At 48.6% G+C, this 16608-nt stretch overlaps 1 protein-coding gene across 2 annotated transcripts; it reads right to left on the bottom strand.

Moving 5' to 3' along the window:
* Positions 1-2785: 2785 nt before the first annotated feature.
* LOC119457070 (inactive peptidyl-prolyl cis-trans isomerase FKBP6-like) lies at positions 2786-16310 on the bottom strand. 2 transcript variants are annotated; one of them, XM_037718897.2, is made up of 6 exons: positions 15785-16309; positions 12275-12408; positions 10480-10726; positions 9095-9304; positions 7915-8138; positions 2786-3127 (listed from the first exon to the last, which is right to left on the bottom strand). In XM_037718897.2, exons 1-6 carry the CDS (start codon positions 15842-15844, stop codon positions 2875-2877), a joined length of 1128 nt encoding a protein of 375 aa, XP_037574825.2. In that variant the 5' UTR covers positions 15845-16309; the 3' UTR covers positions 2786-2874. The 2 variants fall into 2 exon arrangements, with proteins under 2 accessions (XP_037574825.2, XP_049524618.1); XM_049668661.1 differs by lacking the exon at positions 7915-8138 and having other exon boundaries at positions 15785-16310.
* Between the last annotated feature and the right edge of the window lie 298 nt (positions 16311-16608).

Raw genomic sequence — 16608 nt, 5'->3', positions numbered from 1 at the left:
ATACACTTCGTATAACTTAGCATCACTTCGTATAGCCAGGACCAGCTAGGAACCGCTCAGCTCCGCTGTGTCTTTAGCCTTGCGCCACTAATGCAAGCTACCGTCGAATTTTTTTTATTTTAAAAAAGCGTGACAGAAACGAAGCGAACGAAGCAACAAAGACGGTGCGTCGAGCAGACGACAGCTACTCAGCCCGCGCTCGCCTCAGCCTATGGGCGCTTGCCAAGGCGTTCGCTGGACCCACTCCGCCTTTCTATACACCCTATAGAAACTACGCACTTATCTCCTCTCGTGTCGAGTTGGCATGTTTTTATTTTGCGGCTCTTCACCCCTTCTTGCAACGACGATGATGCTAAGCCTGCTGGCATACACCTTGCTGGCGATGCACGACGCGTAGAAGCAGTCGCCAAAACAACGACGCCAGCGGTGGCGGGGGGTTCGTCCTGCAAGACCGCGAGAAGCTGGGTCACGCCACTTTGTCAGGTCACGTTCTGCTTCACGTGGTGCTTGTCGAAAACGATGGGGTGGTTACGCACCTATTCGATGAGCATTTCCGATGTCTCGACGAGCCTTGAAGACTGCGACATGGCGAGCGCGTCGGACTTGGCCGCCATCTTTCGAATTTCTGACTCGCGCTCAATGCAAGCTACCCCGATTTTTTGTTTTTATTATTTTCATGAATGCCTAATCAAATACAATTTCATGACGGGAAATGTGCTACAAAGTGCCCATCACGCATCTAATTGCTGAAAAAACACAAATGAAGCAAACAGCAGACGAGTGATTCGTCCTATCCTCTGAACTCGCTTACCACGACGCCAGTAGCCTCGCACAGCAGACAGCGCTATCTTCTCAAGAACAACGATGCACACAACTAGGGGTGTGCGAATATTCGAAACGTTTGAATAATCGCCTGCACACGCCGAAGGGCCCGCGCCAAGAGCAGTCCAGCTCTGTTCGAAACTCTTCTGGGAAAGCGCAGATTTTGAATCGGATATTGTCCTCCCTTATCAGAGGCTCCCAATGACAAAATTGTCACGGACATTGTCAAGGACATTGCCTGAGGGATGACTGCGCAGCCGTTGAGAAAACTTATTCGATTCAGTACGATTTTCTTGCTAAATTCTTAGGTATTTGTTATCGTGCTTTTTTATTTTCATCTCGTCAAAAATAATCGAATCCTGCATAGTGGGTATAAACCATACTTAGAGGCAAACCAATCAATCAGCTCATCATTACATCCTGTTTGGAATTTTAATTACTAGTAAAATCGTCGAAGCGGATTGATCTCCACTATGTCGAACCGCTGTAGTTGACCTCCTTCAATGTATTTTGACACAGACAGGGTATATTAAACTTGACAACGCGTCGAATTATGGAACTATGTTGGTATAGGTCGTTAAATTCCTTTGTCACGTGTCCTACTGCTATGTTTCAGAAAATATGCTTGCAGAGTGAGCGGTATACGCGTGTGTGATGTTTCCATACAGCAGCCACGTTCCGCATTCTGTGCGTATGCCAGCCCTCCACTCGCTCGGAGGGGTACACCTATAAGGTCAGCCGGACCGGGACAAGATCGACTTATCCGAAAAATAAGTCGCTCAAGTCAGACCGAGCTACACTGACGTGACCTAATGGCGCAGTCTTGCTTCATTCTATGATAACCAAAGATGGGCGAACATAAAGATTTTTGAATATGAATAGTAAGTATCGGATATCGGATCGAATATTGAATAGGTGTACGCAAACGCATATATTTAGAGCATGAATATTATTTCACGATGACTGGGTGCCATGCTTGTACAGACTAGTGAAAAAGAGACTAGCCAACTATCACGGACGCTTAGAATTAATTTTAAGCAGAATATCACAAATTGGCAATAATAGGACTCCACGAAAAGTCTCTCAAACTGAATGGCTGCTGTATAGCTAGATTCTCAAGAACGCTAAATAAATGGTGGTTGAAAAAAGATACGTTGTGGGAAAAGAAAAAGTTGCTGAAGGACGTTAAATTTATGCCGTACACGCATGTAAAATGACCCGTTTCAAGGGAAACAGCAGTGTTGTAGCACAAAAAAAAAACCTTCTGCAAGCCGACTACAAGCAAAACTCGACATTGCCGACTACAGCCAAAACTCCACAAGTTGTCATATAAAATTCCAACGCGAAACCGAAGACAAAGCTTGCATTACCCAATTTGTTTCGGCATTGCTTCGGAAACTTCCGACATTGTTTCAATTTTGATCACTCGTGATACTTCGCTTAGCAGATGGAGCACTGTAACCCGACTTCTAGCAGTCGGTCGCGAAGTATTATAGTTAATTTTCGAAAAAAAAATGGATTTTTACGTGCCAGAACCACAATCTGACTATGAGGCACGCCGTAGTGGGGGACTCCAGAAATTTGGACCACCTGGGGTTCTTTAACGTGCACCTAAATCTAAGTACACAGGTGTTTTCGCCTTTCGCCCCCATCGAAATGTGGCCACCGTGGCCGGGATTCGATCCCGCGACCTAGTTCTCAGCAGCCCAACACCATAGCTACTGAGCAATCACGACGGGTAGTTACTTTTCGAATACGAATAGTTGATGTGCAATATCCCATTCGTATTCGACACTTCGAATATTAGGCCACACCTAATGTAACCAAGCTGGGACGTGTGCGTCCTCGAACGTGATTGTCACTTTGTTATCCATCTGGTTAAGTTCTAATTATTTACTGAGAGGCTTCGCTATTGTTCCATCACATAAGCGTTCAGTACTCATGGGGACACAAGTGGCACTTCTTGGCTGCTTGAATTTATTTAGAAGAACCACGGCTGCCATGTTTTGCTGGCGGAGCCGACACTTGTGGCTGTGCAAAGGTGGAGCGAGCTCACAATGAAGGGCGGCGCGCTAGGAGGCCACCCTGGACGTCGTAACACGGAAGCCTTAGGTCGTAACAGATCATGTGGATGTAAGTGAGATCGTCTTGGCTGAAGATATTCACGAAAGAGATTTCCGTGCCCGGCTTTGCCATAGTCAGTGCTTCCAAGGCCCGGCGAATCAGGCTCCTGGTGGCCGGTTCCACGGCCTGTTCGATGGACAAGCGCTGAGACGCCTTGTTCAAATCCAGCGCCTCCCAAGTCCTGTTGTTGAGACATCCGAGTAGCATGGACAGGACCAAGAGAACAAGGTGAATATACGACGAGCACTCGCACTGTGGAGCAAATAGTAAAGTCAACGTGACAGGAAAATAGAATTCGGAGTTGTATGCCCAAATTTCATCAGCTTCACATCATATTGAGCCGCGCTGCCAGTACCTGTTACTTCACCTCACCAACCGTGGCGATGCGAGGCGTGCGCTGTAGTGGGCTAAAGTAAAGGCAGAAAACACTATTGAAAAAAAAAGTAGAAATTACTGGACAAACTGAAGAGATTTGAGGCCGTCAACAGTTGTAATTGATATATACTGGGCTTATTTCTTCATAGCTTTCGAAAAAAAAAAAAGTCTGTCACTCAGGTAGACTCGCGTGCACGCTAGGGTGTCTCGATGCCCTAGTCTACGCTTCTTATTGCAGCCCTCTGCAGGGAGTGGCAATAAATGCACACTGGCACGCACACTCTCTCCGGTGACCGTTTTTCACCCGTTTACACAACCGTTACAGCCTTATCGCTTTGCGCAGGATGCGTCTTCATGTATTGAAACTCTCTCGAATGTTGTCGCCGATTCTGTAACGCGGGAGTCGTGCCTAATCACATTGCTTGAGCTACACGAATAGTGGTGCACACATTTTCCAGTCACCGTTTTTCACCCGTTTACATAACTGTTACCGCCTTATCGCTTATCAAGCTACATTCGCGTAGCATGAGCTGCACGAATAGCGGTGTACAGACTCCCGCATTTTTAGCTATATCGCGCAAGAACAGTATAATATGGTCGTACGTCGTCCTGAAGGGAACATCACATTAGACGACTCGTGCACAGGAGAGTGCTTAGTGCGCTTGAGAGTACTTCTGCCGGTCCCGCTGATTATCGCCGCTTAAAGGCGCTAAAATGACGCGTGATGGACGCTCGCGCGATATAGTTAAAATGCGGGAAGCTGTACATTATAGAACGCACGCGTGCACCAGCGATCACACTGGTTACGCTGGAATGTGCGATGAGTCACGTATAAATAGCCGACGCTTTTGACCCGTAGATCAGGGGAAGTATTCTGTAAGGGTCCACCTAGTGGACACGTCCATTTCTTCTGCTGCTTAAGTGCTGATTGGCTGTGGCGCCTGGCGCCTGCGGACGGCCACCTCAGCCCAGTCAATCACATCTTCAACAGCAGACGAAATGGGCATGTCCACTAGGTGGACCCTTACAGAATAGCTCCCCTGGTTTCGACGATATCATGCTCGCCGTTTCGTTGTGCTCCGAGTGTTGGTTGTTTTTGTGAGCTCGAGTGCACCCAATAAAGCGTTAGCTTTCATTGCGATAGTAATTATATGGGCACTGCAGGCACATTTGATGTTCCGTGATGTACCGTGATGTTCCATATAAAGACCAAAAGCGATAACACCGTGGCCGCGCATCGTGTGCTGTAGATGCGAGTTAAAGCGTGAGAGGTTGGTTGAGCCGAGGATGGTGGCTTGATCTCGCGGGAAGAAGGCGGGGAGCGCGCCGTCTGCCACCGCGCGCAAGGCACTGGATGGGTTCAACTCCGGCGGTGACTGTGTATGGCGCGGCTGAGCGCGGGCGCGTGGGGCCTGAAACAGATTTTTTGAGTACAGTCTACGTTCACCGAGGGCTAATACATCCGTGTGCGCTGTGTTCTCGCCGCATAGTTCGCGATGAAGCGATAGGTAGCATCAAGGTCACTTCGCACGCTGCCGCTCTTCCTCACGCCAGTGTTTTGACAGCGAGTGTCCGCGCTCATCGAGTGAGATCTGTTTCTGTTTGCCTGTGCGACCGTGATACCATTCTGGTTAATTTAGTAAGCGAATGTTTACGAGTTTATACGGCCCATAAAACTACTATCCTTACTTCGTATAGATGTCTGCTAATTTGCTATCGCAATCGATGCTTCGCCTTTTGGGCGAAACTGCGGCTTTTTTTTATGTCGCGCCTTTGACAGTGTCTCGTTCTTCACCCTCATGAGAACGGGACAATATACAATCTCCACATAATATACACAGAACGATTAAAATAACAAGAAATGGATCATATTACGCGAGAAAAGTTCAGTGCATATTTTTTTTTTTTACAGTCTAGTGGAGTGCCGCCAATAACTTTTTTTGTTGACAGTAAATTCAACCTAACCTAACGTAGCCAAATCGAAGTACAATAATGATCTAACTGGATCATTAGCGTCACATTGTCAAGAAATTGTAAAAAATCATAAGGAACTTCTAACGGGCGTTTGAGCGACTTAACTGCTTGCTAATTATTTTCGGTTGAAAACGAAACTGTAAAATAGTGATAATGCCTTGAAACCACTATGCCTCAAAGATTTGAGTAATACGTCATTGCCGCGGGGTAATCGCGTTGTAACTCAAAATGTCACTTCTGCAGTGACTCGCTTCGCAGTAATACTACATTCGTTTCGTCAAGCAGCTGTTGTGGCAAGGGATGAAAAAAAAGTTGGAAGGCGATTCAACTTCTAGTTGAATTATAAGCAACCGCGCACAAACAGACGGGCGGCAGAAGACACGGACACGCAATGCACGTGTGCGTCTCGTCTTTCTGTCCTCCGTTTGTTGGTGCGCTGTTGTTGCTACAACGGATTACCAACTAGCCCGGTCTCGGTCGCATATATTGAAAATCTGGAGGGGCTCGACGCCCTTTGCAACCGCTGTGAGAGTACGCCGCGCCACCTAACGCCTTTTACACTAAGCTAACCTGAACCTAACCTATCGTATAGTCGACACGAAAAAGCAATAATCCTTACGGCTTGACATCAGAGCTTCTCCAGCGGCGTTTCAGCCAATCGCGTTCAACTGCGGTTGCTAAGGCGCTGTGGCTTCTAGATTTTCAATATACGCGTCCCGGTCCCACGCCTTGCTTCGACATGTCTCTAAGTCGATGAAAGTCTTCCTGAGCGAGTTGGGGGTGAGAATGGGAATGAGTCACTTCACACGGCCCTCTATCAAGCCACCACTCGCGTGAGGGGAGTCGGAGGAGCGTAACTGCCTGAGTATTCTGACTGCAGCACATCAGGGATCGGCTCACATCTTTAGACTGCACTATATTTGGATTCGGCCCACGAAGAAGGCTAGGGACGAACACACGCGATACGAAAAAGTGGGGGTAACTCGCTAAAAAAAAATATCATTTGGTCTTTAAAACGCACATAGACAGGGCGCTTGCCAAAATTATCGAAGCAGCCCGGCGACATATTAATTACGAAACGCCTAAATGTGATTTGAAAAACGATGAGCGTTGCAATTGGGGGTGGTATATCACTTTCTATGTCGCGAGATTTCGCGAGAATCGGCACTGGACGCGTCGAAGTATACGGTCGCCATAACAATGTGCGAAACTACTAGTGAGTCTGGCACAGCGCCAGAAACGCTGTCAGCCGTATACACGGATGCGTCGGGTGGCGAGTCTTACGACATCTCGCGAAACAAACTATATCCGAAAGTGATCGCCCGATAACACCGCCATTGTTGGTTCTTTGCATGAACCATTCATACGCTTTGGGCAGTTCACAAACGTGCTCGAATATGGCAGGGCGGTGTGATTTTGATGGTCGGACGCTTATCCACAGTTTACGGCTAGCTGATCACTGAGTGACGCGAGCGGAGCGTCGCTGTGACTACTGACGAAAGAAAAGGAATAGGGTAGGGAAAATGCATCGCTATAAAATTTGTGCTGAGGTTTCGTATAAAGTACAAGTGCGAGAGTGATTCAATAAGAATGGTAGCTTGGTGCGGCCGCGTCTTCTCGCTCACGCAAGGGAGGAAGGCGGGGAGGCTGCGCGTGGTAGGAGGAGAGGGGGGAGGGGGGCGGGTTAGCACGCGTCACCGCTTCTACTCCGGCCGCGGCTGCTCGTCGAGCGGCTGGGGCGCCTCTTGGAGGTAATCTGAGGTGGCTTTGGAGGCTAGCCGACCCGAGATAGGCGATGGCTTCATGTGCGCTATGTTCTCATGCGTCTATTTCGCTTTTAAGCGAGCGGCAGCACGAAATGGAGTTCACTCGCCGCTGCTGCCGCTATTCATCACGCCAGTGTTCTGACAGCGAGTGTCCGCGGTCATCGAGTGAGATGTGTTCGTGTTTGCCTGTGCGCGTCTGACACCGTGGTTGATAACTTGGTAAGCGAATGTTTGGAGCAGTTTATACAGCTGATAAAACTACCAATCCTACAGCTTATAGCTGTCTAATAATTTGGTATCGCAATCAATGCTCCGCCTTTCCGGGTCAAACTGCGACGTTTTTGTTTAATTAAGAATGTTTGTGACAAATGCGTATCCTTATATGCTCTGTACTGCTGCTACTACTATGAGAGGTCAAACACCTCTATCAGGCATTTATTGCCTTTTATCCCTCTAGATTTTATGTGATTTCAAGAAACAAGTTCAAACATTTTACCATTCCCCAATGATCACCGTGAGTGAATCGGGTATATGTCAGTTAATTAGAAAAACAACTGTCACTGATGAAATGGAGCTTCTCTCTAGTAATTCGCAATTGATATTATGTCTAGTCCAGTGTCTCCGGGCGAAACGTCGAACTCATTCTTTTCTAACGTGTACTTACGCAAATACCGATAATTGCCAGGAACGCTGATCGTTTGGCTATGTATAAACAAATTATATATGGAGAGAAAGAGCGACCCACTCGAGGACTAGTTGGTACGCCACTGCAACTGCACCTGGTAGTGCTGAGAGCTTTGCTTCAGCCGCAAAGAGGTTAACACAGAAAGAGTGCCTGCGCACGTATACGCACCCGTCTGGATCTTCGTAGTCTCGCTCCAGTTTGGCAAGGCCACCCTCGAGCAACACGAGCTCTTTCTCGATGCGCACGGACTGCGGCTTCAGAGCGAGGGCGCGTCGCTGCAAGCGAGCTGCCTCCTCGTACTGGCCGAGCATGCGCAGTCCCACAGCGCACCGGTGCAGTGCCTTCGCGTTAGTGGGGTCCAGCAGCAGAGCGCGCCGGGAGGTCATGACGGCCTGAACGAGGGTGCGGGGACCTTTTTAGAGGTATTCAAAAGGTCATCGAGTTGGACTCGCACAGTATAGGTCAAATAGATTTCTCCCTGCTAACTAGCTCGGCGTAACCCGATGACCACGCGTTGCCGCAATGCATGATCCACAAGCTGCATTCCTTCTTTATCCGACGCGGGAACTGATGTGACTGAGCAGCATTTGCAGACGGCAAAAATTGTTAGCGGCGTCGCCTCGCGTCGAGTTGCGTCGGCTTATAGCGTGATATAAGCACGATATCATTATATACAGGGTGTCCCAGCTACCATGCATTGCGTTTTCGAAGAACACGGGCCATTCTACGCGAAGGTAACCCAGTGCGTATCGTTCACTGTCAAGGAGAGCAGCCGCCAATAAAATGTTGATGCTATTCCATTTATTAATTGCAATCAGCTAATTTTCTTACTGCTCTGAATACCATGCTGCCAATATGTAGGAAATTGAAAGAAACTTAAAGCTGGCATGTTTTCAGCCACATGCTTTTTGCCCGTTTATTTTTCCCAACTCATAAAAATATCACTCGAAATATGGAAAAATATCACGTGACTAACCGTCCGGGCACATCAAAAAGCAGCGCCTTCAAACACGCTCCACAGAAGTCAGTGAGCCCTCTATTTCTACGACGTATCAACCACCTGTTATCGGCACTCTTTATCAACATCAAAGCGTCAGCTCTGCCACTAACTGCAAGATAACGAAAAATACAAATACACTGGAATGGCAACACTGCGCACCGCGCGAGCATTCTAGCGCGCCTGATTCGGCTAAGTCGGATCGAGTCGGTTTTACGGGCTGAAATCCGGTCTTCGGGTTTGTTTGAGAGTTATAGCCAATCGTCCGACTGCAGGCCGGGCTTGGTTGGGTCAGCCCGTTTGGATGACTCGCGCGGCCCGCTTGTCAAACACATGTTAACCCGTACGTACCAGCTTGGGATTGTGCATGCGCAAGGCGCACTGTGCTTGGTTTGAATACAGGTTCAGAAGCAGCTCACGCCTTTTATTGCTGTACTTAACATCGGCTGGATCCGGCGCCGACTCGAGGAACTTGGCGGCCGCCGCGTAGGAGCGTTCTGCAGCCGTGTAGCTGTTGGCCACGTAGAAGCGGTTGCCGTTGCGATATTTCCGAAAACAGATCTGCGTCAGACAGAGGGGAGAAGCAGCCTTCGCTGAAGTGCGTCAAAGGGACACAGCACCTATCGGCAATGCGGGCTTATAGGACTATGTCACCACAATTTCGGGTGCAATGTACAGTGCTCGGCGATTGGAACGCGATCTCGAACAGCATGGCGGTCACCGCATAGAGTAACATATGTTACTCTATGGTCGCCGCTTGTTGCGCCACTGGTGATCGCTGAGGGAGCCGAATACAGTTACGATGCATGAAAAAGCTTCTTGCTTACATATGACACAAAAATGCATCATCTCAGTGCCATCAGCGTCCACCGGTGGCGCAAAAACGTTCCGGCCGCCATGTTGTCCAAGATCGCGTTTCAATCTTTCAATGGCCGAGCACTGTACATGGCACCCGAAATGGTGTTAAATGGCATGGTGTTAAAGCAAAGAGGCAACGAAATGCGGGGGCAATGACATAAAATAATTAAAAAGTTAATCAGGGTAATTATGTTGATTATTAAATTAGGCATTTTGATTTCTCGTGGAAGTAATGGCCGCCTCATCGAGTAGTTTAGATCAAGGATTATAATTGTGCCATCTGCCACAGGTAATTTTTAAAAATTTGGTACAGCTAAAATGAAACACCCTGTATATTTCCGGTGCTCTCTTGAGGCCGTTTCCCATTTTGATATAAGACGGCTTATATTGCCCCTGTAAAAAAGTCGTCCCAGCAATGCAATTATGTTTAAACGTGCAGCCGACTTTAAGGGGATCTATGTAAGCTTGGTCTTTGTAAGCTGGCTTTCCCATATTGTGTTGCAGTGAAGCCTACTCAAAGAAAAATGCGATGCGAACGGGGCCCGATAACGCTATCGCGCTCCACTCTTAAAGGCGAAGCTTAATCGTCCTCAAATTTTTTTTTTGTATGGGGGATGCATGCCGAGGGCTCTTTCGAACTGAGGCATCGACATCTTTAGCAGTACTACGCACAGTTCCTCACAACTCCATGCATTAGCGTGAAGTTATATGGCTAGGTCTCGCATGTGTAATGCCGAATTCGCCCGCACGCCCCTTCCATACTTAGGAATTAGTCGTAGCACCGTGCAACACTTAACCAACACCTTTTCCACACCCCATGAAAACGACACTGCCAAGCAGACGGCGCCATACAAGGCGACAGCAAGATGTCGACCCACCCTAAGGAGAGTGTCGAAAGGTAGTTGTGTGGAGTCGATGTCCAATCCGTTCACGCCGCCGTCGTCCTCCATCTCGAAGAAGTCTATTAAGGCCAGCTCGTAAAAGAGTGTGGCGTTTGGTGGGATGCGAGGGCGGCAGCCCTGCGCTCCGAATCCATACTTAGGCGCGATCGTGGCCTGGCATTCTTCGCCACGTCGCATACTGTGGATAATTATCTTCAAGCCGAGAATCCCTAGTTCTTCCAGGCTGCGTTGCAGAGGAAACACTCCTGTTTAGGCAGCATGTTGATGTATTTTATTTGATTAATTTTATTTTTATGATTCGAAAAGTGCTTTATGCGTGAAGAAAGTGCCTTACAGTACAAAATAATATATATTTCACGACGAATACACTAAATGCTCAATTGGTGCGCTGAAAAATCTGTAGCAGTCAGAAGTGTATCTGCATACTGCACAATATTAGTATCCTGAAGAGAGACCGACGCAAGTGGACAACAACAGTTAATCTTAAAAGAAGAACAAGAAAAAGCAAAGGCAAATTATATTTTCAGCCATTCCAAGGATTGAGTGAAGCATAAATCCTGAACTTTCCACCAGATAACTATACGCTGATTCAATGGCTGTCATTCTCTGGCGTCGAAACTGAGCATGCGCATGGCAGCCGGGAGTATATGACAATATTCGCTCGTGTGTGGCTTGTTAATGGGTAACAGGAGCAGCCACAACGGCCTGCAGTGCGCTCTCACGAGGGATCACGCTAGCCTACGCGGTGCAGCCGAGACGAGCGCGTTCATGCGCGCCCACTGGAAGGCGTCGTTACTAGAGAGTTTTAGTAGATTAGGGGGACGCAAGCGTTGGGGCCCCCTAGCGCTAGGCGGCCCAACTCTTGCGTCTCCCTAATCTAAAAGTCTGATCATGCGCAATGGGGTCTGCACATGCGCAGTATCGTGGTCTCAAGCGTTAGCGGGCCCCAACGCTTGCGTCCCCCTAATCTAAAAACGTCACAGTTTCGCCCTAAGGGCGAAGCAATGAATGCGATAGCAACACAGCAATGTCATACGAAGTAAGGTGAGCGGCTTTGGTAGCAATATGAATTGTAGTAAACATGAGCTGATTAAGTAAGCAGGTGTGCTGCGGCGCAAGTAGACCGACATGACGAGACTCGCGATGACCACGAGAAGGCGCGTGTGAAACGGTGGTGTTGATGAGAAGCGCTTCCCGTGGGCAGCGCGTGCGAAGGGACACACCTGTAGCGCTGCACTGCCGATCCGGGCAGCATTGCATGTGTAGCGTGCGTTGGAAAATGTGGCCCGACTATTACTAACTGAATGAACAAGCGTGGTGTGAGCGCGCACAAACAAACATGAATAGATCACACTGAATGACCGCAGACAATGACTGTCAAAACGCTGGCAGCAAGCGCATATACGCCGCAGCGGGCGAAGGTACGTGCGGTCTATATCGCTTCAACGGAAACTGAGCGGCGAATGCACAGCGCATAAAGGTCAGAGCCGTGTGGAGATAAGAGACGGTGCGGGCGAGCGACGAGCGCGGTCGTTGGCAGAGTAGAAGTGCGCCCCCCCCCCCCCCCCCCGCTCCCTCCGGCGCTGGCTTCCCGCTTCCTTGCTTGCGCGTGGGAGATAGAGTGCGTTCGCTCTCCGTGATAGCGCGCGTCCCCGCACGCTTCCGCTCGGGCATACGGCGCGCGGCAAAGATTTTATCTATACGAAACCTCACGGCGACGGCGACGGCAGAAATCCGGTTTTAAGTGTCCGAACCTCACGGCGACACTCACGTGCAGCTGTGGGGAGTGTTCCGCATCCATGTCGAGTCGATCCGCTCGGTCCAGCTTGCTTGCACGTAGGCGTTGTAATGGAATGTCACAGTGGCATGTTGAGGGACAACGGGCCCTGACCCTGGTTTAGTTATCTGTGGTAAAAAGCACACCATGGGACACGGTTATGTGCAAGATGAGGAACACATTCTCCATGAGAAAAGTGATTGGGTGAGAAGTGAGTCTGCATGGTGTGCTGCCATCTACTGGCTGGTTCTGCTATTACAAGGCTCCTTTTGCGTTCTCTGCTCCCTTGCATCGTGTGCAAAGCATTAAGCGAGCCCAGGAGGAGAGAGATGACGCACAGCTACCATATGTGGATATGCCTGTAGAATGTACATACTAGCTAAGAAAAAAAGAGAGAGAAAAAACTTCAGATTTTATTTTCTCAGTTTTACGCTTTCGTTAACACGCTATGTAGCAAATGAAGTGCATTTTCACATTGGCTTCGAGGTGTGGAGAGTACGTACTTTTGCGTGCACTTTCAGGTCATTTACACGCGCTGCTAGTTGACGAGGTTGCTAGTTGTACGAGAGGTGTGTCTACCACGAGACGAAAATTTCTAGGGGTGTGCGAATATCAGTTTGAGACCTAAACGCACATGAATCGAAGGCCCAAATTCAGTTGAATATCGAATAATTTTCCAATAGTTGGCGAATAATGTACAGCATCCTCACCGTTATTATCGTACATTTTTTAACGTATACTGCTATTCACAACATTGCATTAATTATACTGCAGTGAAATGTCTTCGTATTTAACCTGATGAGAGCACATACTAGGTGCTGTATCTATAAGTTTTACCGCACAGTACTCACTACCGAATTAAATGTCAAAACAAACAAAATTACAGTGCGTCATCATATTTAAACCGGAAAAGTCTGGCTCCCAGAGCGACATAGCGCACTCTATACTCTACCTCAGTAGTTTCTTGCAGCACTGTAGAAGCTACACGAATTCTTAACCAATAAGAAGGCGGAATGTCCCTCGAAATGTGCTCATCCGCGCCGCGTATACTCTGCTCAACGTCTGCTTGCCATCCTGTCGCTACAAACTCCATGGTTGGTGGAACTAAAAAAAAGAAAAGTTTTGACACCATAACCATAAGCTTTGTCTACATACATGTGACAGTGGGTCTTCGCTTCACCTGCACGCTTTCCCTGCTGCCTCCTTAGCAAGTATAGCAAGGACGAACGCCCTCATAAATGTTCACCTGCGGCACAGCGTCTGCTCTGCGTCTGCTCTGCGTCTGCTTGGCGTTTGCTCGCTACCGTCATCCTGTACCATGCCAGAGAGGGGTAGTAAATAATTATGCCGTGAACATTAGGCCTTTATAGCGTTTGGCATCGTCAACGCATCACCAGTGCTAATGCTGCGGCGCCATTTGCTAACTAGAAATCAAACCAGTTTTAAGGCTCGGCGCCATGTCTGCAGTCCTAGCAGCGTGAAAACAAACAGCCGTTCCTCAGTAATTACGACAAAGCATGCCAAATGCTTTGACCTCAGCTTGAGACGCACTTAGCGATGACGTATTTTGCCACTTGTGTCTTGCTGACAGGGCGGGAGCCGGTAACAAGCGCGAATTCGGATCGAAGCGGGTGGTCAGCGCTGTATGGACGCTGCCATGTTGCTATAGGCGATCACGGTTAGGGTGGCTATTACGGTTGCCGGCGGTAACTGCCACAGGAATTCTCGGTATGCGACGCGCATGCGCAAAGTTCCTAACATGTCACGTATCGCATTACCGTATCATGTAGCGAGCAAAAATAAACCTATCGTATAGTACATTATGTAAAACTGTGTGGATGGAATGAAAGTTATCGCGTTTTTGCGTCAATTTCATGTTTTCAAGTGCACAATCGACAACGGCAAGTATTCGAAAACTATCGGAAATGTTCAGATTAACGATTATAGCGACTAACACATTCGCATTGTCTCAAATATCAAGACGCTGCGACGTCTGGCTCTTCAGTTATACAGGCTATTTCATTTTAGCTGCACCGAATTTTTTTTTAAATTGCCTGTGGCAGATAGCACAATTATAATCCTTGATCTAAACTACTCGATGAGGCGGCCATTACTTCCACGAGAAATCAAAATGCCTAATTGAATAATTAACATAATTACACTAATTGCATTTTGAAATATGTGCTGTAAAATAATTAATTAAAAGTTAATTAGCGTAATTATGTTCATTATTCAATTTGGCATTTCGATTTCTCGAGGAAGTAATGACCACCTTATCAGGTAGTTTGGATTATAATTGTGCTATCTGCCACAGGCAATTTTTAAATATTTGGTGCAGCTAAAATGAAACACCCTGTATGTGCGCCTAGATGCTTACGCCCTTAAGTTTACGCGTTTCATATGCTTCCACGTCTGTGTTAGTAGACAGTTTTAGCAGAGCGTTCACGGCCCGCTCCGCTCAGACCGTCGTGTCCTAACGATTCGCGTAGAGCCGCTCAGCGGAACGCAAGCGGGAACGCTAATAGACAGTTTTAGCAGAGCGTTGCTTACGCTCCGCTCCGCTAACGTTTCACGCACACCGCTGGCTGCATGAACTGCGTTGATTTGGCTTGTTTGACAAGCGCGTCTGCCAGAGACGCCGGCCACGCGCGCTCAGCGCGGCTGTAAAACGGCAAAGCAACCTGTAGACGCATCCTAACGCTCCGCTCAAATGGCTTCGTAGCGGACCGTGGGCAGCGTTCTTCGTTCCGCTGCCGATATGAGCGTTGTGCGCACGCGCATTAGGGTTCCCGCTAGCGTTCCGCTGAGCGGCTCTGCGCGAATCGTTCGGACACGACGGTCTGAGCGGAGCGGACCGTGAACGCTCTGCTAAAACTGTCTAATGCGCGTGCGCACAACGCTTATATCGGCAGCGGAATGAAGAACGCTGCCCACGGTCCGCTACCAAGCCATTTGAGCGGAGCGTTAGGCTGCGTCTACTGGTTGATTTGTCGTTTTACAGCCACGCTGAGCGCGCGTGGCTGGCGTCTCTGGGAGACGCGCTTGTCAAACAAGCCAAATCAACGCAGTTCCTGCAGCCAACGGTGTGCGTGAAATGTTAGCGGAGCGGAGCGTAAGCAACACTCTACTAAAACTGTCTAGTTTGGAACGTTTCAAGCCGCAACAACAGCGTCGCTCCAAAACGCCACCAAAAGCGGCTTCGCGCATGCAGACGCGTTGCGCAAGGCGCTCAACGTTTTAATGGCACCAATGAGATAACCGCTCAGTGCAACCATTTTCACGACTGAAGGCCACCCTATCTGCTTTCCTAGTTCTGCACAATCGTGTGTCGGCCTTGTCCGACCTTGTGCCCGCGCGCATGAGCCTCACGCATGTGTTCAAAGCACGTTGGTTCATTCACTTAAAGGCAGTGAGCTACGACCACGGTGGCTACGACTCCCTGCTACAGCCATCAATGAACGCAATCAGTTCATCGTACTGAAGAGGAAACCGCACGGAACCCACCTTTTTTTTTACGCCACCGTCATCACTCAGGATTTGAATTTCCATCTCGTTTGCAGACATGTGACAGGCGTCCGGCCGGTGTCCCCGATGGCTGAGCGCTGCGCTCCACGTCTTGTGACTCGGAAGATTCGAACGCGTGCACGAGATGGTGTGGGCTCCAGCCAGCACCGCGACCTACTGTACTACCGACCTGACCAGCGAGCAGAACGCCAGCGCGCCTGTTCTAGCTCATATTTCTGCCACTACGAGCCTTATGGCGCTACCAGCTACCCCATCTGCGCCGCACTTTTGCTGTCGTCTGCTCGCGCCAGGCCGCTATGTTTGCGTGGGTATGCACATTGTACGACTAAGAAAATGAGCAAAAGCACTTTGATTAAACAAAATCAAAACTAATGCCGCACTGCTAAGTGACTTTGCGTAAATCACGGCAAGGTAAGACGCCTGGCATACGCCTTACATTGAGTTCCCGCTTACGCACCTGGGTGAAAAAATCGATCAAGGCATGAAGTTTCTAAAAAAGTGAGGCTGACCTAGTGTTCTTTGGAGTGCCGAAAATGCAGCTACATGCCTTAAGTTGTTATACGTAGGTGTTCTGTGATTAAAGAGATGTGCCCATACATTTATGGTCACTTAGTGGCATTTCCCGAATACCTTCGCCACCGGTATAAAATTCACATTGCGAGCATGCGAGGCAAGGGTTGCACGAAATATTTTTGCAAAAAAGGCCAGAATATGACATAAAGACTGAAGGTAAGATGTACTGCTTTCAATACTTCTATCCATTGTACCCTAGGTGCACCTGCGAGGCCTGCCGCACCAAAATC

This window comes from Dermacentor silvarum, chromosome 6, assembly GCF_013339745.2.
Source record: "Dermacentor silvarum isolate Dsil-2018 chromosome 6, BIME_Dsil_1.4, whole genome shotgun sequence".
In the NCBI taxonomy this organism is placed as follows: domain Eukaryota; kingdom Metazoa; phylum Arthropoda; class Arachnida; order Ixodida; family Ixodidae; genus Dermacentor; species Dermacentor silvarum.
Note: the sequence above shows the minus strand (reverse complement) of the source record. Positions and strands in the feature narration are given on the sequence as shown.

What these genes read in the sequence shown, in the direction of transcription:
- LOC119457070 (XM_037718897.2), bottom strand. Translation starts at nt 15,844, where the DNA reads ATGTCTGCAAACGAGATGGAAATTCAAATCCTGAGTGATGACGGTGGC. An exon ending in ACGGTGGCGTAAAAAAAAAG is followed by an intron (nt 12,409 to 15,784) that starts GTGGGTTCCGTG and finishes TTTTTACCACAG; the next exon opens with ATAACTAAACCAGGGTCAGG. An exon ending in GACTACGAAGATCCAGACGG is followed by an intron (nt 3,128 to 7,914) that starts GTGCGTATACGT and finishes TCTCAACAACAG; the next exon opens with GACTTGGGAGGCGCTGGATT.